This window comes from Notamacropus eugenii, chromosome 4 (assembly GCF_028372415.1).
Source record: "Notamacropus eugenii isolate mMacEug1 chromosome 4, mMacEug1.pri_v2, whole genome shotgun sequence".
Lineage (NCBI taxonomy): Eukaryota > Metazoa > Chordata > Mammalia > Diprotodontia > Macropodidae > Notamacropus > Notamacropus eugenii.
Window position 1 is genome coordinate 57,622,914 of NC_092875.1, and position 20,441 is coordinate 57,643,354.

A 20,441-nucleotide genomic window follows, 5' to 3' on the forward strand; every position below is an offset into this window, starting at 1 on the left:
TCCCTTCTTGTATCCCTCCCTTCTTGGTTGCCCCTTTTTCTCCTTCTTCCTCTTGTATCTTTCTCCACATTGTTTTTTATCCAAACCAAAAGTCTTATAACATTTACTTATAAATCTTATTACAACTGTAAACAGACATAAAGAATATTCCTTCTTTCTTTACATGGATGTGAAATCCACTTTGGAATACATTGGCCTCCAGAAAAAAAAATTAGGGTATATACGAAATTTACCTTACCTTACTGTTTATGGTTTAAGAGTACAACTTAAAATCAGCAACCAGATCTTTTTGTCTTATGCTTAAAATGAAATGAACATGATAATTTAAATATAAAATGAATAGCATCATTTTATGTAGTGGCAAACATAGTCAATAGTCCTTTCAAAAAGGAGACTATTTCATTTCCTTTCAACTTGGATTCACCATAAACTTGATCCACAAATGAGATTGGAACCTCTCCAATGGTAAAATTCAGTTGCCTAACTTGAACAATCATCTCCGTCTAGAAGACATATCCTTTAGAAATACATTTTTCCATTAATTTCTGTAGAACCTCCTTTTGGTATAGCCTGAAACTTCCAGTTAAGTCTGATACTCCTGGCCTCAGTAAAATTTGAGTTAAGAAGTTGATTCTTCTGCCGACATATTTTCTCTTCAAATCCCAGCCATAGACACCTCCATTTCCTTTGTAGCAAGTTTCAGAAACAATGTCAAAATGACCTTCTTTTTGCTTTCTAATGAACTCTGGAATAAATTTTGGATGGTGTGAGAGATCAGTATCCATAATGATAATGAAGTTTCCCGTAGCATGTTGCATCCCACGAATATATGCTGTTCCCAGTCCTAGCTTTTTAGCTCTGGGCCTCAAGAATTTTATCAGACCCATAGATTTTTTCCAACTGTTAAGCAACTTCTTGCGTTCCATCTGGACTTCCATCATCTATGACGATAATTTCATAGTTGTTTCCACTTTCTTCGAAGCTCTTCACCAACAACCACACAATGAGGGGTAAATTTTTTTGTTCATTGTAGATGGGGAGAAGCACCGAGTACTTCTCCACTCCTGCAGCCTCAGCTGGAGCCTTCTTCCCTCCTCTTCGCAGGGACCCTGCACTGGTTAGGGAAGCCCTCTTTCTCCACATTTTCCCCTGTTTCCCTGCCCCATGGCTTCCCCTTTGGCCTGTCACCTTGTAACTCATCATTATTTCTCTTTCCCCTCTATTCCACCCTATTTCTCCCACTATAGGATGCTGCCTGGTTCTGAGTGGCTGTCTCACCAGCTGGGCCTGCCAGGACTGGAGTCGAAAACTTCTTCAGCCTTGGTCCTGCTTTTCCTGACATTTAGCATCTGGATCCTGGGCAAAGGCCTGACCTTTCTCCACCAATTCTATATCAAGACCCGCAGACTTCGATGTTTCCCTGAACCCCCCTTAAGAAGCTGGCTTAAGGGCCATGCAGGAGTGGTGAGTGGGGACATCTAGGTTTAGGCCTAGGATAGGGGTGGGGGGCTCAGAGGATAAAGAGGCTGTGGGCTTCAGTGGGTAGAGGGTCTGAGCTTATCAGTGGGAAGAGACCTGGAAGGTCTGGGGACACACAGAATCTGAAGGCACTGAAGGACCAAGAGCCTGAGGGAATGATAGGAACTGAACATTTGAGCCTAGAATGGGGAACTGAGAGTCTGAGGAGTTGAGTAGACCTTCTCTAGGGAACGGTGAGCTGGGTGCTCTGTTTCTCTGATGTCCTTGTGATGAGGTTAGGGGTGCTGGGGAACCTGAAATACTGACATGCTAGATCCTTCTCGAATGAATTCGACTCAAGCCTTTTTAAAGCCAAAGAAAGACAAAGTTTATTAAAGATTCACCACCTTGGGTTGGCTCTTAAGGAGCCTAAGCATTTGTAACGCTTATATTCACAAGTGGGCCAGATAGAATCTCAGTTAGACAGAGTTTGAGCTGGATTGAGTCTGAGTTCCTTCATGGAGGCAGGATGTACCTTAAATACAGAAAAGACTTGTAGGAGGGATCTGGGAATGGTCTGGTAGTCTAGGGTGATGGGAGGAGGGGTTTAGGGAGGATCTTGAGGAGAAGTCCAAGGAGGGGATGACTGGTCAAGTGTTGGAAACAGCTGGAGGCAATCAGGAGATATCAGACAATGGAGGGTTTGGGCCAGAAGCAGATGTCACCAGGTAGTCTGGGGTCCCAGGATGGTCTCCATAGATCAAACCCAGGGAGGATCCTGATGAGAGTGGCTGGTAATAGGATCAAAGGGAGGAATATCAAAAGAATGCTAAATAGAAGATAGGGAGTATCTGGTCTGGGAGAAATGGAAGGGGAATCCAAGGAGCCCCTCCAAAGGTCAGACTTTCTGGGGGCCCTTCAGACTAATGTGACAAAAGCCCTCCCCGATCCAAGGGGAAAAGGTCTTGACTTTGGCCTGTACACCATCATTCCCCCCTCAAACAGATCGGACCCAAATTCTTTTGGGGTAAATGGCGAAGGTCTCAGCTTCTGAAACTGCTTCCTGCTGGCAAGGGGCATAGAGCTGTACCTGCCTCGATGGATCCTGTTCAAGGGGTCAAACTTCAGAACCTGGGGTGGTACCAGGTCCAGTGGGCTGGAGACCTTGGATTCAGTCAGAGGTTGGTGTATAGCCTGGGCTGTCATCTGGAAGTTGATGGCTTGCATTCTGGAAAAGACAAATCTGGCAAGGAATTTAAGAAAGGAATAAGAATGGGGGGCAAGTATAGAAAGAAGCCAGGATTCCCATAAAGAAGATGATTTGGGGGCATTACTATGGTCTGAGTTTGGGTGCCCCAAGGATCACAATGGTTGCACATTAAGCTCCCAGTTGAGAAGGGTATCTTTAGGAGATCAATAAGAGTTTTATAACTAGAAGGAGCTGTGGTATTGTGCCTTAAACCTATTAGGAGAGTAGGGGGAAGGAGGCTGTCAAAGGTGCAAGTAGGAAATGCTCCCTTGGAACACTTGGTACAGCTGGTCAATGTAAAGTTCCGGACATACTTCTAAGCAAGGTGTTGAGATGGAAAGAGTAGCCCGTAGGGGGATCGCCAACATAAAAGGGGTGGCATAGACCTCTGAGGAAGTCGTATTGGGGAGGGGAACTTTTGCAAAAGTCGACTTCCCCCCTTCCTAATGAGTTTCCCTGTTTGACCAAGGAGTTATCCTCCCACTTTTGGAGGCCAAATGTATTTAAAGTATCAGGGAGGAGGAGAAAAAGGGTTAATACTGTCATTGCCAATTCAAAAAGAAACAGTTTCACAAGAGAGAGAGAAGTAAAAAGAAAAAAATATTCTCACTGGAGGGAACTAAGGAAAACTGTGGCAAGACCGAAACTTAGGAGGGCATGTTTGATAGGGGAGTTTTTTTCTGTCAGATATCCCCTTTCTTTCCAGATTGCTCCATGGTTATATAGAACAAGGAAAACATATTTTGAGTAAATAGAAACATCAACTAGCCTAAGGTCAGGTACTAAGGAGTGGATTAAGACTCCCAAAGCCTGTCTTCTCCTTTCATCAACATGGAATGACAGGTTTTTCTAGGTTGGGTAGGGCTAGTGAGGGGGTGGTGGGCAAATCAGTTTTCAGAGTGTCAAAAGCTTTAGCCTGGTCTGAGTCGGTGCCCTGAGTAGGGTCATAAAGGGGTTTAACAATAAAACCAAAATTAGGAATCCAGAGCCTACAAAATCCAGCCATGCCTAAAAACACTCGAACTGGTTTCTTAGTGGCTGGAACAGGGATAGATAGGATTGTCCTTCTCTCAGAAGTTAAGGAGAGAGAGATGGGCGTGAGTTCATGGCCCAGATGCTTTATGGACTAGCATTCCATCTGGACTTTGTTCAAAGAGACCCTATTGCCTCGAATGCCTAAGAAATTAAGGGCTTATGTGGCAACAGCCAAAGAACCCGCCTGGGTGGGGCTACAAATAAGCATATCGTGCAAATACTGAATTAAGCCACTGCCTGCTAGTTTCAGGTGTTTTAAATCCCTTCCCAAAGCCTGGCCAAATAAATAAGGGTTTTAACTCGAAAGCTTTGAGGCAAGACTGTCCATGTTAGTTGACATGGACTTGATTCCCCAGGAAAAGTACATTCTAAAACAAAAATAAATTGTGAATATTCTTCATTAGGCTTTTATTGCAGGAAGGCTTGCAGTGTTGCATGGAGATGAACAAGGGACAAGGATTTTATACTTAAGGAATTTTTCAATTAAAGGTTGTAGTCCTTCCCAGGTCTCAGACTTAATCAGATACTGGCTGAGATGGGGGAGCACTTTAGGGTCTGGGAGACTAACAGTGGCTGGGGTGGCAGAAGTAGCTCTCTCTGGAATTCCAGTGTCCCACATATTTGGCCTAACTGTCTCTCACACTCTCAAGTAAACCGGGGAAGATGTAGTGAACAGAGGTCAAAGGGAGATGGGAGGTTTAACTAGAGAAAATTGGCTCCCCAATTTCACCATCAGGTCCCTTCCCAACAAGGGGGCAGGGTCAGAGGAGGGCATAAGGAAGGAGTGTTTAAACAACAGATCCTCAAGCAGGCTGGGGAGGGGGTATGTCTGGAGACATTCCTTAGTTTCCCCTTCAATGCCTATGACCTGAGGGGTCAAGGGACGGGTAGGGCCAGAGTAACTGGCTAAAGCAGAGAACTTAGCCATGTTAAAGTGGGTAACCTTACCTTCAGCCTTTGTTTTTGCCCAGGGCTTGGAGAGAGAGGTGGAGAAAGTGGGAGCACTGCCAGCACCTAGGCTTTCCCTTTGTTTCAAGTCTTGAGAAGATTAGAAGACAGGGTACTGGGGGGTGACTCCATCACTTTTCCAACCTGAGGGAGAATCTTTCCTCCAATGTCCCTCCTGGTCACACAGGCATTAGCTCCTGGGGCTCTCTCTGGGAGGGGTGCCCTGGAGGCGCACTCCTTGGACCAGTGACTCTCCTTGTGGCATCGAAAGCAGGTTTCCCCATTTCCCAAGTAGGCCAGCCTTCCTCCAAGGGGGCACCCTGGAGGGGTGCTCCCTGGGTCTTTTCCTGGCCATGGCAGCAGCCAAGAATTGAGCATGTTCCCTGTCCCTGGCCCTTCCTCTTCATTCTCTTTGCTCTGCTGCAATAAAGTCTCTGTTGTTAAAGACTCCAAAGGCTATCTCTAGTAATTGGACCTGAGGTGTTTGGGGTCCCATTGCCAATTTCCGCAACTTCCTCCTAATATCTGGGGCAGACTGATTAATGAAATACACGCTAAGGATTGCTGTCCCTTCTATGGAGTCAGGATCCAAATTTGTATGCTTTTTAATAGCTTCTGCTAGCCTGTCTTGAATAAGGGCAGGGTTTTCCTTTTCTCCCTGACGAATTTCCCTAACTTATTGAAAATTTGCTTGTTTTTGAAATACAGTTTTTAGGCCTTCTAACAGGCAAATTGCCATACAGTCTCTCTTTCCTCTATCCTCACTTTTTTGATAATCCCATCCTGGGTCATTAGCAGGAATAATAGCTGCTCATTCTTAGCCATGCCATCCCCAATCTTTTGGACATGTTCCCAAATTCTCCCCTTCTCCTTAATGGTACAACAGGCAGAGAAAAGAATAAGCAGATCCTTCCAAGAAAGTTCAAATTGTAGGGATATATCCCCCAAACCCTCAGTAAACCTAGTGGAATCTTCTGAGTATTTCCCTAGTTTCTCTTTAACCTGAATGAAATATGGAGCATGCACTTCCCTCAAGGGAAAAAACCTTGAGGGCACTGTGGGGGCCCGGGCTTGGTTAGAGAGATAGAAGTCCCAGTTTTCATGAGGAAGGGACTGGGGAATGCTGACTCAACTGGTTTGGGCTGCAAAGCCAGGGCATCTGGCTGGCAAGGAGAAAGATCAGCTGGCACCTGAGGAGGCAAAGGGGTTAAAGGGAGAGATACCTCAGAGACTGCTGTGGGGGTGGGGCCTGAGGCCTGAGTGAATGTTGCCCCAGTGAAAGGAACTGCAGAGGGAGGCACCTCAGCAAGGCCCGTGACTGGGAGCTGAGCTGGGGTAGCCGAGGGGGAGAGGCCATGGGAGGATTTACAGGATAGGAGATGTGGAAGGTAAATGAGGCAGGAATCGAGGGAGGTTGGAGTACAAGAAAACGGAAGGGAAACCAATGCAAAGAAGGGATGGCCATGGTTGGGGGAGGTAAAGGAGTGATGGGAGGGGCTGGGGGAGATTGTGGTGGGGATAGGAATTGGGATGGTGGGAACAGAGATAAGGGAGAGGTGAGGCTGAGACCCTAATGTCCAATTCACCCCCATTGTCCTTTTGTGGAGTTGCTCTGGCTACAAGCATCTTACAATCTTTTCTGAGAGTGGGGTCCTGAGAGAGTTTGACGAAGGCCCTTATATAAGGTATTTCTATCCATTTTTCCTTTTGGTGACAATATAATTCTAACTGTAAAAGAGTTTTACATTGTAAGGTCCCCAAAATGGGCCACACTTCATTGTTCTTCAGGTGATACTAAAGCCAAAGTGTGTTGCAAAAGAACATCAACTTTTTTTAAGTTCTTTAGAGAAGCCAAATTTTTTCCAATTTTGTAAGAGACAACCCAAAGGCGAATTCTTTGGAACTGAAGAGAATTAACCCATTACTTGGAGTGGGGCTGGAAGTCCCTCCCTCTGTAAAGGAGGATGTGGGAGTAAGCCTTCAAAAAACAAAAACAAAAATAAGAGGACAAAAAAGTCCTGATAATTGCCATTTCTCTAATTCCCTAGCTCCCAGGTAATTCAGAGAATTTGCCCTATACAGAGACCTGAGACCAGGTCCAAAAATCTGCTTTCAAGGTGAGTGGGATAGACTTGGTGAAGACTCCTCAGATTGTGGTTTTCTCCCAAGGGTGAGGTGGGGCCTGGAGGCTCGGGGCTGCAGTGTTTTTGGAATAGAATAGTTCCATATAAGGTATAAAACTGTGTGGTGTACTGGGGTCTCAATGATTGGACAAAACTTGCGTAATTCCTCGGTGTCTTCATTTCAAAGGGATTGGTTAGATTTCGTGTCTAGAATGTAAGACCATATCCTCAGCTAATGAGGATAATGGTCAGTGGGGGGGAGGAGGGACTTGCGTTAGGGTTTATAAATCACTGTCCTGATTTTTATCTTCGGCTTTCCTACTCCAGGTGAACTGCTGTGGGATTGTCCAGATTCTCGAGAATCGAATAAAACTCTTTTCTGTCATCACTTTGAGAGGCCTCTGAGTAATTGATTTATGTAGGGACCTGAGCCATCCCACACAAAGGTGTTTGGAGAGTGTGAAGAGGATAGGGAGATGGGGAGGCTTACATACCTTCCAGTCTTGGAATAACTTGAGATTATCAGTTCTTTCATCTCAGGGAACCATATGATGAGTTTAGGAAGTTGGCTCAAGCCTTCTTAAAGCCAAGAAAGACAAAGTTTATTAAAGATTCACCACCTTGGGTTGGCTCTTAAGGAGCCTAAGCATTTGTAACGCTTATATTCACAAGTGGGCCAGATAGAATCTCAGTTAGACAGAGTTTGAGCTGGATTGAGTCTGAGTTCCTTCATGGAGGCAGAATGTACCTTAAATACAGAAAAGACTGTAGGAGGGATCTGGGAGTGGTCTGGTAGTCTAGAGTGATGGGAGGAGGGGTTTAGGCAGGATCTTGAGGAGAAGTCCAAGGAGGGGATGACTGGTCAAGTGTTGGAAACAGCTGGAGGCAATCAGGAGATATCAGACAATGGAGGGTTTGGGCCAGAAGCAGATGTCACCAGGTAGTCTGGGGTCCCAGGATGGTCTCCATAGATCAAACCCAGGGAGGATCCTGATGGGAGTGGCTGGTAATAGGATCAAAGAGAGGAATATCAAAAGAATGCTAAATAGAAGATAAGGAGTATCTGGCCTGGGAGAAATGGAAGGGGAATCCAAGGAGCCCCTCCAGAGGTCAGACTTTCCAGGGGCCCTTCAGACTAATGTGACAAAAGCCCTCCTGATCCAAGGGGAAAAGGTCTTGGTTTGGGCCTGTACCCCATCACTTGGTGGTGCTAATATAACAAGAGTCACCCTATACTTACTCCTTGGAGTAATTCTTCATCAGTAACCTCCAAGAGATGGAGAAAGGTATTGCTTTTCTCAGGGGGATGTGGAGATAGGAAGAAGGCAAAGACCCCAGGTGGAATCCAGGAGCCATCACAGGATGAGAGGGAGTTCGGCTTAGTCTTTATTGGGGACCCAGGTCCCTCAAAAACTGAGGTGATCTCTCCTGTCTCCTCTACCTTAGGACTCCCTCTTATTGGGTCCCTGTCCAAGACATAGCCTCCATCTCTCTATCTACTTGGTCCCCTGTACCCAAGAGAGCAGGTCTTTTACAGTATGATTGAGTGTTCTGTGGGCAGATGAGTCCTCCCCTTTCCTTCATCACTTGAACTCTTTTCTCTCTTTACTTCCCCTGACTCCTTTCTGGACCCTTAGTGCCTCACATGGACCTACTGTGTTGTTGGACTTTGACATCCTTCAAGTTAAAAATTTCTGTCTGAGAAATCAGGGAATTTAAGAGTTGTAATGGACCTCAGAGGGTATTTAACCTGAAGAAGCATCCACTCTGTTCTCAATAATGATCATCTAAACTTCACTGGAAGACTCCTACTGAGAATATTCACTACCTCCCAAAATGGCCCTTTTTACTCTAATGGTTAGGAAGATATTCCTTACATCAACCCTTAATTAGTCTCTCTGCAGCTTCCTTTGGTTGCTCCTAGTTTTGCTCTCTGGGTGGCAGGCAGGACAAGTCCCCCCTTTCTTCTAGATATCTAGACAGCTCCCATTTTTCCCAAGTCTTTTCTGCTCCAGACTAGGCATCCCAAGTTCCTTCATTTGATTCCCGTATGGCACCATGTACAGTCTCTTTATCATACTGGACCCTTTCTCTGTACATTTTCTAGATTGTCAATGTCTTCTCTAAAACATGGCACCTCAAACAGAACTCAGTACTCCAGATGTAGCCTGATTTGGACCAAGGACAGTCAGACTATCTTCCTTGTTCTTTGAAGACGTACTCCTCTTAGTGTTGCCCAAGCTCACTCTAAGTCCCTTTGATTACCATGTTTTAGAGTTTTGTCAGGAAATGAAAACAATCTCACTGACTTACATTTGGGAGACTCTATCCTCCTTCCTGTCACAGTGGATAGAGCACTGGGCTTAGGGTCAGAATGACCTGAATCCTCTCTCTTGATTTACTTTCTGTGATGCTGTACAAGTAATCAAACCTCTCTTGGCCTTCCTTTCCTCATGTGTGTGTTCATCCTTCATTGCCAAAGAAGACCATGCCATCAGAGAAATAATGACATGACTTGCACTTGCCTTTGTTTTGAGTGAGGGAGGTCTGTACAAGGTCACCAGCCTCACTTCTCCTCCAGAGTCATCTGAATCCAGTGACCAGATATTCATCAGGATGACCACTGGGATGGGCAGTGCGGGAGCACCCCCAAGTGTTAGTTCTAAGACATGCAACAAGCTACTCCACTCTTGCCCCTCCTCCCTCCCCCAATTTCCCCAATCCAAGAGGGGAAGGCAGTGGGACTGGTGGATCAGTGAAATCTTGGTATTTCCTTTGTCTAATCGATATGAGAAATGAGGGAAGGGACCCACTGTAACAATGCCATAGCAAGCAAGTGGCCAGGGATCTGGGGACTGTCAGATGAATTTAGCCTTCATGAGCCCTAGAGACTAGAACCAGCCAGGTACCACTTAAACCAGTTTCCACCAGCTCAAAGGCTCTTTACCTCTTAGAGCCCCAGGCATTCCCAGGTCAGAAACTGCTGATTTGCGTTGGCAGAAGGAGATTCCTCCCTTAGAGCTTTCTGCTTAGATTCAATCACAGGTTCACACATCTCCCCCCCCCCCCCCCCCGCCCCTCCCCCCAAAAAACCCAACAACCAAAAAACTCCAAACCTAGATTTCATCTCATTCTCCTTCACTCCTGGGGCAGCTAGGTGGTGCAGTGGATAGAGCACCAGTACAGGAGTCATGAGGACTTGAGTTCAAATCTCACCTCAGACACTTGACACTCACTAGCTGTGTGGCCTTGGGCAAGTCGCTTTACCACAATTGTCTCACCCTGCGTCATCTCCAGCCATCCTGATGAATATCTGGTCACTGGATTCAGATGGCTCTGGAGGAGAAGTGAGGCTGGTGACCTGCACAGCCCTCTCTCACTCAAAACAAAGTCAAGTGCAAGTCATGTCATCATTTCTCTGATGGCATGGTCTTCTTTGGCAACGAACCTTCGCTCCTATGTTCCAGCTAAATTTGTTTAATTATTGTAGACCTTGGCATCTCCATTCCTGGTGTGCTTTCATACTGTCAATCTCCCATGTACTTCTAGGTATCCTTAAAATCCTTCAAAGTTTTACTCAAGGGCGACTTTCTAGGGGAAGCCTCCTCTACTGTTAGTGCACTCCTCCTCCATAAATTATCGTGTATTCCTTGATCTCTGTATATAATAGTCTTATATAGTCCTGATGTTCCTTGAAGGTAGGAACTATTTCTGTTTAGGTTTTGTATCTCCAGTGATTAGCATGATTTCTAGATGTTGTAGGTAGCTGTTGTTCAGTCATTTTCATTCCTGTCCAATTCTTCCTGACCCATTTGAAATTTTCTTGGCCAAGACACTGGCATAGTTTGCCATTTCCTTCTCCAGCTCATTTTACAGATGAGGAAACTGAAGTAAACAACTATGCTTGTGTTTGTTGTTCGTCCTCCAAGAGGACCATGACCTCAAGATGATGACGTGACTTACAGTTGACTTTGATCTGAGTGAGGGAGGGCTGCGCAAGGTCACCAACCTCACTTTCTTCTCCTGAGCCATCTGGGTCCAGTGGCCTGATATTCATCAGGATGACTGGGGATGGCCCAGGATGCAATGGGAGGCCCTAACCCTTTCAGGTGTCTTTGAGCGAGATACACCTATTCAATGAATAAGCTTCAATGATTTTTGTTGCTGTTTAGTCATTTTTTGGTTATGTCCAACTCTTCATGATGCCATTTGGGGTTTTCTTCCTTTCCTCATATGCAAAAGAGAAATAATAGCACCTGCCTCAAATGGTTGTTGTAAGCAACAAATCAGATAAAATATGTAAAATACTTTGCAAACCTTAGTTTATAAATATTAGCTGTGGTTATTGTTGGCATTACTATAGTTATAATTTTTTCTTCTTTAGTCATGCGGTACTTCTCCCATCTCCATGATCTTTGTAACAATGGTTTAGCAATTGCTTTTTCCAGTTCTTTCAAGCTGAGGAAGTGTAGCTCATCTGATCTTGCTAGACCATGATCTAGCATTTCCCTACTTATCCTAGGGTCCTACTCTTCCCATTAGTTACTTTCTTTGTCTTTTCTACTGCAATGTTCATTCTCCTTGGAAGAAAAAACAGACACAAAATAAAGTTGAGTAGTTAGACCTTCTCACTGTCATCTGTTATCATTATTGCTAAGCAGCCATCCTGCCCTGGGCAAGTAGGCCATGCAGGGGCCACAGGGTGGGGCTTGACATCAGGAAGACTTGGCTTCAACTCCTTCCTCACATCCTTAGTAGCTGTGTAACCTTGGGAAGTCATTTAACCTCTGTTTGCCTCAGTTTCCTCAACTTTAAAGTGGAGGTAATAATATTACCTACCTCTCAGGGTTGCTGTGAGGATTAAATGGGCTAATATTTGTAATAGTACTTAGCAGAGTACCAATTAGAAGGAACACTCGAATTGCTGAAATCACCAAATCTTTTAATTATTTGAGGATTTTCTGGTAAGTGAACTCTGTGTAGTTTTAGCCTCATTTCAGTGTGGAAGGGTGGATCTCTAAAACCAACATGATCTAGATATTTAATTAATATTGTGCTAATAGGAACCGAGGCAAACAACAGCATGGCATCCGCAAATGGCATTTAATTGGTATAGAAAGTGGAATACAAAAGTAACTAATAGAAATAGTCTTAGCAACTGTTTGCTAAAATGAATATTTCTCCACTTTCCTTTTGTCTGTTATAGCCCGATACAGCTGGGTGGTGCAGTGGATAGAGCACCAGTGCAGGAGTCAGGAGGACCTGAGTTCAAATCTCACCTCAGACACTTGACACTCACTAGCTGTGTGACCTTGAGCAAGTCACTTAACCCCAACTGCCTCATCCTGGGTCATCTCCAGTCATCCTGATGAATATCTGGTCACTGGATTCAGATGGCTCTGGAGGAGAAGTGAGGCTGGTGACCTGCACAGCCCTCCCTCACTCAAAACAAAGTCAAGAGCAAGTCATGTCATCATTTCTCTGATGGCATGGTCTTCTTCATCAACGAAGGATGAACTTACATATAGCCCGATAAGAAGCTGTCTCCACTGGTTGCTACTTTCCATCTCATATGTATTCCTATTTCTATTTTCCTACTATTCCTACTTTCAAACTTGGGAAAACAGGCTAAGCTTCATCTTCCTACCCCAATAGATCTCCCAGATGGTTGCAGGTCTCTTTTGGCTTAGGTATTGAGATATATTGTTTGCTTTAACCTGAGCCAGTCACAACCTCTATGAGCCAGTTTCATCTGTAAAAGGGATAATAACAACTATAATAAAATAACACAATCACGACAATCACAACCTCTCCCTTCCCTTCCTTTAAGCCAAAATAAGACCAGGAATTTGGGTTTCTAAGCCACCAGGGGGCACTGTGGCCCAACCCATGAAGTTTGAATCTGAACAGCGTAGTGGCAGGGAGTGCATGTTGCCACCATATGGGGCTGCAGGCTTGGGAAAGCAGCTTGTGTCATATAATAGTCAGTCTGCAGTGGCTCCTGGTAATGGGTCCTTCTGAGCTGCAGACCAGCCTCCCCATCTTGGGATCTCTACTGCTCTCAGTCCTCCCACTTCTGCATGACTCCCTTGAATCCTGGCAATCTGAGGAACCCTAACTCTTGGCCTGACCTGGTCTTCAGGATTTCACCCTCTCCAACCCCTCACTTCCCTGCCCTGTGATTTCCTCGTTAATGGCAGATATCTCTCTCTTGTAGGTTAGTATAATTTCAGTGCCAATATTCTCTGATCTAAGCTCCTTCCAGTTTGGATTTTGTTTCTGTTTCTGTCCTAAGATACTTGTATCACCAAATGCTTAGCCCATATTAAATGTTCTTAAGGCACTTTTAAAATATTTGACTGACTGACTAAGGACTGGTCAGTTTCAGACATTCTGTGTTCTAAGGTCCTTTTCTGAATGTCTATGTTGTCCATTCTAAGCTTCCACCTAGCTCTGACATTCTGAATCTCTCCCACTTCTAATGTCCTGAGTCCAAAACTCTATGATTTAATAGCATCAAATTATAAATATGTTAGGTTATCACAAGAGTTCCTTAAGGCAAGCTACGGAGGCAGTCTTTTACTGGTTCCTTTACTTGATTGTTCTGGGACTCCAGCTACTTTCCCTGAGCTCCCTGCTCCTATTTTCTATCTTTTCCTCTCTTCTTTTTACATATTTTGTTACCTTCCCTCTGGACTTGTCTTTTCTCTCTATCAATGAATGAATGAGAATTTGTTAAAGTGTTTGCTTAAATCACTATGTCAGTCATTGGGGAAGCAATACCAAAAGTAAAATACTTCCTGCCCTCAAAGAACCTACATACTAACAAATGACAAATTTAACATACTAACAAATGATTAGCACTTATATAGCTCCTATTATATGCCAGACACTGTGATACCTCATTTGATCATCATGAAAACCTTGGAGGTAGGTGGTATTACCATCCCCATTACACAGCTGGGGCAAAAAGAGATTAACCCAAGGTTATATAGCCAGTAAGTATCTGAGGGAGGTTTTGAACTTAGGTCCTTCTGCCTCCAGGCTCATTGCTTCTATCTTCTGTGCCACCTGCCTACCTCAGATACTATAACATATACATGTATAAGACATATGCAGACTATATACATGTATATATTTATACACACAGAAAATGCATATGGTACTTTTTTGGAGGAGAGGCAGTGATAGCTAGGGGTAAGGAAGAATCAGGAAAAGCTTCCTATAGAAGGTGACACAAACTTTGAAGGAAGCCAAGGATTTTAAGAAGGAGAGATGAAGAGGGAGTGCATCAGGCAGGAGGGACAGCCAGTGCAAAGGCATGGAGATAGGAGATGTTTGAGGTACAACAAGAAAGCTACTTTGATTCCTTCATACGGTGTGAGGCAAAGAGTAAAATGTATAATTTGCTGGAGAAGTTAGTCAGGCCAGGTTGTGAAGAGCTTTATAAGCCAAATGGAGATAATACAGAGCCATTGGAGTTTATTGAATAGAGGTATGACATGGTTAGATCTGTGTTGGTCTCTTGTTGCTCATTGTTACTGAAATAGAAGATAAATTCGCATGTAACATGTAAAAAAACCTTCATAATCTGAGAGATAGTGTAGTGTAATAGATGGAGAGAAGGACTCATAATCCAGAAGACCTACATTCAAGACTCACCTTTGATCCATACTGTCTATGTAACATTGGCAAGAGCTCTGCAGGACAAAGGGGGTGGAGACACTGTTCCACTGGGATGGACAGCCTGGGGGCAGCCCCCAACTGTCTTTAGTTCTAAGACATGCAACAAGTTGGTCAACTCTTTCCCCTCCCTCCCCCCCCCCATTTCCCCAATCCAAGAGGGGAAAGCAGTGGGACTGGTGGATCAATGAAATCTGGGTATTTCTTTTGTCTAATGGCTATGAGAGATGAGGGCAGGGACCCAAGAAACTTAACTGTGATCATGCCATAGCAAGCAAGTGGGAACTGTCAGATGAATTTAGCCTTCACGAGTCCTAGAGGCCAGGGCCAGGTACCACTTTAATCAGTTTCCACCAGCTCACCTTCTCTTTACCTCTCAGGGCTCCAGGCATTCCCAGACTAGAAACTGCTGATTTGCATTGGCAGAGGTAGATTCCTCCCTTACAGCTTCCTGCTTGGATTCTAGCACAGGTTCACAGGACCAGGCTTGACAACTGGGAGGTAGTTGTCAAAAAAAAAAAAAACCCAAAAAACCAAACCCCCAAACACTCCAAACCTGGAGCTAGACTGATTTCATCTCATTCACCTTCACTCCTATGTTCCAGCTAAATTTGCTTAATAATTGTAGACCTTGGCATCTCAATTCCTGCTGTGCCTTTATGTTATTGGTCTCCCATGTGCTTCTAGGTATCCTTAAGGTCCTTCAAGGCTCTACTCAAGGGCCACTTTCTAGGAGAAGCCTCTTCTTCTGTTAGTGCATTCTTCCTCCATCAATTATCATGTATTCCTTGATTTCTGTATAGACCTTAATAGTCTAGATGCTCCCTGAAGGCAGGGGCTGTTTCTGTTTTGGTTTTGTATCTCTAGTGCTTAGCATGATGTCTAGATGTTGTAAGTGGTTGTTGTTTAGTCGTTTCAGTCATGTCCCACTCCTCCTGTCCCATTTGAAGTTTTCTTGGCCAAGATACTGGTGTGGTTTGCCATTTCCTTCTCCAGCTCATTTTACAGATGAGGAAATGAGGCAAGCAGAGTTAAGTGACTTTCCTGGGATCATGCAGCTAGCTAGTATCTAAGGCAGGATTTGAACTCAGGAAGATGATGCTTCCTACCTCCAGGCTCCACCACGCCACCTAGATGCCCTGTGTCATAGATGTTTGATAAAATTGGAAAATGACAGAATTTCAGAGTTAGAGGGGACCATGGAGGCCATCGAGTCCCATTCAAACCTGAAAAAGAACTCTTTTAAAGAAATTCGTTTTCCCTAATTGCAAGAAAAACAATTTTTAACATTCTTTTTTTTTTTTTATTTTTTTTTTATTTTTTTTTTTATTAATTTTTTTTATTTTTTTTTAATGTTTAACAATCACTGCCATACAATTGCGATTTTATCCCTCCCCACCCACCCCCCACTACCTCCCTCCCTCCCCACGACTGCATACAATTCTGTATAGATTCTACATATACTTTCCTATTGAGTATATTTTCACTATCGTCATGCTATGTAGTCAGACTAAGATAAATGAAAGAATCCGTATAACAAATCAGAACATGATACACAAACAGATACACATACACAAACATGATCTGCTACATTATGTGAGTGACTTCCATATTTCTCTCTCTGAGTGTGGAAGGCTTTTTGCCTTGAGGTCCACCATTGGGATTTTTTTTTTTTTTCAGAAGTTCTTGTGTTATTACAAAAATCTAAGTCTACCAGAAAAAACTCTCACACACTGTGGTTGTTGCTGTGCATAAAGTTCTCCTGGTTCTGCTCCTTTCACTCAGCATCAGGTCATATAAGTCCTTCCAGGCCTCTCTGAAGTCTTCTTGTTCATCATTTCTTATGGCACAATAGTACTCCATTACATTCATATACCATAATTTATTCAGCCATTCCCCAATTGATGGACATCCCCTTGACTTCCAGTTTTTGGCAACTACATAGAGTGCTGCTATAAATATTTTTGTACATGTGGGACCCTTTCCCATTTTTATGATCTCTTGGGGATATAGTCCTAGTAGCGATATTGCTGGGTCAAAGGGTATGCACATTTTTGTAGCCCTTTGGGCATAGTTCCAAATTGCTCTCCAGAATGGTTGGATGCGCTCACAGCTCCACCAACAATGAATTAGTGTTCCAACTCTCCCACATCCTCTCCAGCATTTATCATTTTCTTGTTCTGTCATGTTTGCCAATCTTATAGGTGTGATGTGGTACCTCAGAGTTGTTTTGATTTGCATCTCTCTAACCAATAGTGATTTAGAGCATTTTTTCATATGATTATAGATAGCTTTAATTTCTTCCTCTGAAAATTGCCTGTTCATATCCTTTGACCATTTATCAATTGGGGAATGACTTGTATGATTATACATTTGGGTCAGTTCTCTATATATTCTAGAAATGAGGCCTTTATCCCCGAGCTTAGCTGTAAAAATTTTTTCCCAATTTACTATATCCCTCCGGATTTTGGTTGCATTGGGTTTGGTTGTGCAAAAACTTCTCAGTTTAATGTACTCAAAGTTATCCATTTTGCATTTCATAATGCATTCTATCTCTTCTTTAGTAAAGAATTCTTCCCTTCTCCATAGATCTGATAAATACACTATTCCTTGCTTCTCCAGTTTATTCATGGTATCAGTCTTTATACCTAAATCATGTACCCATTTGGACTTTATTCTTGTGTACGGTGTCAGGTATGGGTCTATGCCTAATTTCCGCCACACTGTTATCCAGTTTTCCCAGCAATTTTTGTCAAACAATGAGTTCTTAACCCAGAAGCTGGGGTCCTTGGGTTTATCAAACAGAAGGTTGCTATATTCCTTGCGTACTGCATCTTGAGTGCCAAGTCTATTCCACTTGTCTACCTCTCTGTTTCTTAACCAATACCAAGTGGTTTTGATAATTGCTGCTTTATAGTACAGTTTAAGGTCTGGTAGCGCTAGGCCACCTTCCCAAGCATTTCTTTTCATTAGTCCCTTTGATATTCTGGACCTTTTGTTTTTCCAAATGAATTTTGATATTATTTTATCCAGCTCTAGAAAGTAATTGTCTGATAGTTTAATTGGTATGGCACTAAATAAGTATATTAATTTGGGTAGAATTGTCATTTTTATTATATTAGCACGGCCTACCCATGAGCAACTAATGTTTTTCCACTTACTTAAATCTGACTTTATTTGTGCAAAAAGTGTCTTGTAATTGTGTTCATATAGTCCCTGGGTTTGTTTTGGCAGGTAGACTCCTAAGTATTTTATACTGTCTACCCTAACTTTAAATGGGATTTCTCTTTCTATCTCTTGCTGTTGAACTTTGTTGCTAATATATAGGAATGCAGAGGATTTGTGTGGGTTTATTTTGTACCCTGCAACTTTGCCAAAGTTGTTTATTAATTCAAGTAATTTTTTACTTGAATCTCTGGGATTCTCTAGGTAAATCATCATATCATCTGCAAAGAGTGATAACTTAGTTTCTTCTTTGGCTATTCTAATTCCTTGAATATCTTTATCTTGTCTAATTGCTACAGCTAACATTTCTAGTACCATATTGAATAATAGTGGTGATAATGGACAACCTTGTTTCACCCCTGATCTTATTGGGAATGCATCTAGCTTATCCCCATTGCATATAATGCTTGCTGAAGGTTTTAGATAGATACTGCTTATTATTTTATGGAAAGTTCCCTTTATTCCTACGTTCTCCAATGTTTTTAGTAGGAATGGATGTTGTATTTTGTCAAAAGCTTTTTCTGCATCTATTGAGATAATCATGTGGTTTTTGTTAGCTTTGTTGTTGATGTGGTCGATAATGCTAATAGTTTTCCTAATATTGAACCAGCCCTGTAGTCCTGGTATGAATCCTACCTGATCATAATGTATTAATCTCGTGATTAGATGCTGTATTCGTTTTGCTAAAATCTTATTTAAAATTTTTGCATCTATATTCATTAGGGAAATTGGTCTATAATTTTCTTTCTCTGTTTTGTCTCTTCCTGGTTTGGGTATCAAAACCATATTTGTATCATAGAAAGAATTTGGGAGGACTCCTTCTTCCCCAATTTTCAAGAATAGTGTATGTAGTATTGGAATTAACTGTTCTTTAAATGTTTGATAGAATTCACTTGTGAATCCATCTGGCCCTGGAGATTTTTTCCTAGGGAGTTCATTGATGGCTTGTTCAATTTCTTTTTCTGAGATGGGGTTGTTTAAGTATTCAACTTCCTCTTCTGTTAATCTGGGCAATTTGTATTTTTTAAAATATTCATCCATCTCGTTTAGATTATCGAATTTGTGGGCATAAAGTTGGGCAAAGTAGTTTCTAATTATTGTTTTAATTTCCTCCTCACTGGAGGTGAGTTCACCCCTTTCATTTTTAATGTTAGTAATTTGGTTTTCTTCTTTCTTTTTTTTGATCAGATTAACCAAAGGTTTATCAATTTTATTAGTTTTTTCATAAAACCAACTATTGGTTTTATTTATTAATTCAATAGTTTTCTTTATTTCAATTTTATTAATCTCTCCTTTGGTTTTCAGTATTTCTAATTTGGTATTTACTTGGGGATTTTCAATTTGTTCTTTTTCTAGCTTTTTCAACTGCAAGCCTAAGTCATTGATCTCCTCTTTCTCTATTTTATTTATGTAAGCATTCAGAGATATAAAACTTCCCCTAATAACTGCTTTTGCAGTGTCCCATAAGTTTTGGTACGTTGTCTCACTATTGTCATTCTCTTGAATGAAGTTGTTGATTGTTTCTATGATTTCTTCTTTAACCCAATCCTTCTTTAGAATTAGATTATTTAGTTTCCAATTGATTTTTGGTTTCTCTTTCCATGGCCTTTTATTACATGTAATTTTTAATGCATTATGATCTGAAAAGGATGCATTGATTATCTCTACCTTTCTGCACTGGATTGTGAGATTTTTATGTCCTAGTACATGGTCAATTTTTGTAAATGTTCCATGTACCGCTGAGAAAAAGGTATATTCCTTTCTATTCCCATTTAATTTTCTCCAAAGATCTATCATATCTACCTTATCCAGAGTTTTATTTACCTCCTTAACCTCTTTCTTGTTTATTTTAAGGTTGGATTTATCTAGTTCAGAGAGGGGGAGGTTGAGGTCCCCCACTAGTATAGTTTTGCTATCAATTTCTTCCTTCAACTCCCCCAACCTCTCCTCTAAGAATCTGGATGCTATACCACTTGGAGCATACATGTTTAGTAATGATATTGCTTCATTGTCTATGGTGCCTTTTAGCAGGATATAGTTTCCATCCTTATCCCTTTTGATTAGATCTATTTCTGCTTTTGCTTTGTCTGAGATTAGGATTGCTACTCCTGCCTTTCTTACATGAGCTGAAGCACAATATATTCTGCTCCATCCTTTGACCTTTATCCTATGTGTATCCCCCCGTTTCAAATGTGTTTCTTGTAAGCAGCATATTGTTGGATTATGGCTTTTAATCCATTCTGCTATCCGTCTCCGTTTTATGGGACAGTTCATCCCATTCACATTCACAGTTATGATTACAATCTGTGTATTTCCCTCCACCCTCTTTCCCACCATTTGTGCTTTTAACTCTCCCGTCTCCCTTCCCCTCCTCAATAGTATTCACTTTTCTCCCCCTCCTCCTGCAGCCTTCCCCTCCTTCTTTTAGCCCCCCTCCCTTTTAGTCCCCTTTACTCTTATTGCTTCTTTCCTCCCTTTTAGCCACCCTCCCCTTTCTTCCCCCTTCCCCTCCTACTACCTATAGAGCTAGTTAGGATTATCTGCTTAAGGTTATTGTTCCCTCCTTTGAACAAATCAGATGAGAGTACCTCTCAAACAATGCTCATCTCCCTCCCCTCCTTCCCTCTACTATGGTTTTGTACTTCTTCCTGTGATATAATTTGCCATTTTCTGCTTCCCCCTTTCCACACCTCCTATTACATTCCCTTCTCATACTTAAA

At 42.5% G+C, this 20,441-nt stretch overlaps 1 protein-coding gene and 1 pseudogene across 1 annotated transcript in view; one reads left to right on the forward strand and one right to left on the reverse strand.

The window, feature by feature from the left end:
* Positions 1–20,441, forward strand: part of LOC140499583 (cytochrome P450 4F2-like) — a 72,641-nt gene that overhangs the window by 22,073 nt on the left and 30,127 nt on the right. Inside the window, exon 2 of the mRNA XM_072601196.1 lies at positions 1,248–1,464. Within this exon, the coding sequence (XP_072457297.1) occupies positions 1,249–1,464 (216 nt within the window). The 5' untranslated portion in view covers position 1,248. The remainder of the gene's footprint in view (positions 1–1,247; positions 1,465–20,441) is intronic.
* On the reverse strand, positions 299–1,143 carry LOC140502193 (dolichol-phosphate mannosyltransferase subunit 1 pseudogene; annotated as a pseudogene).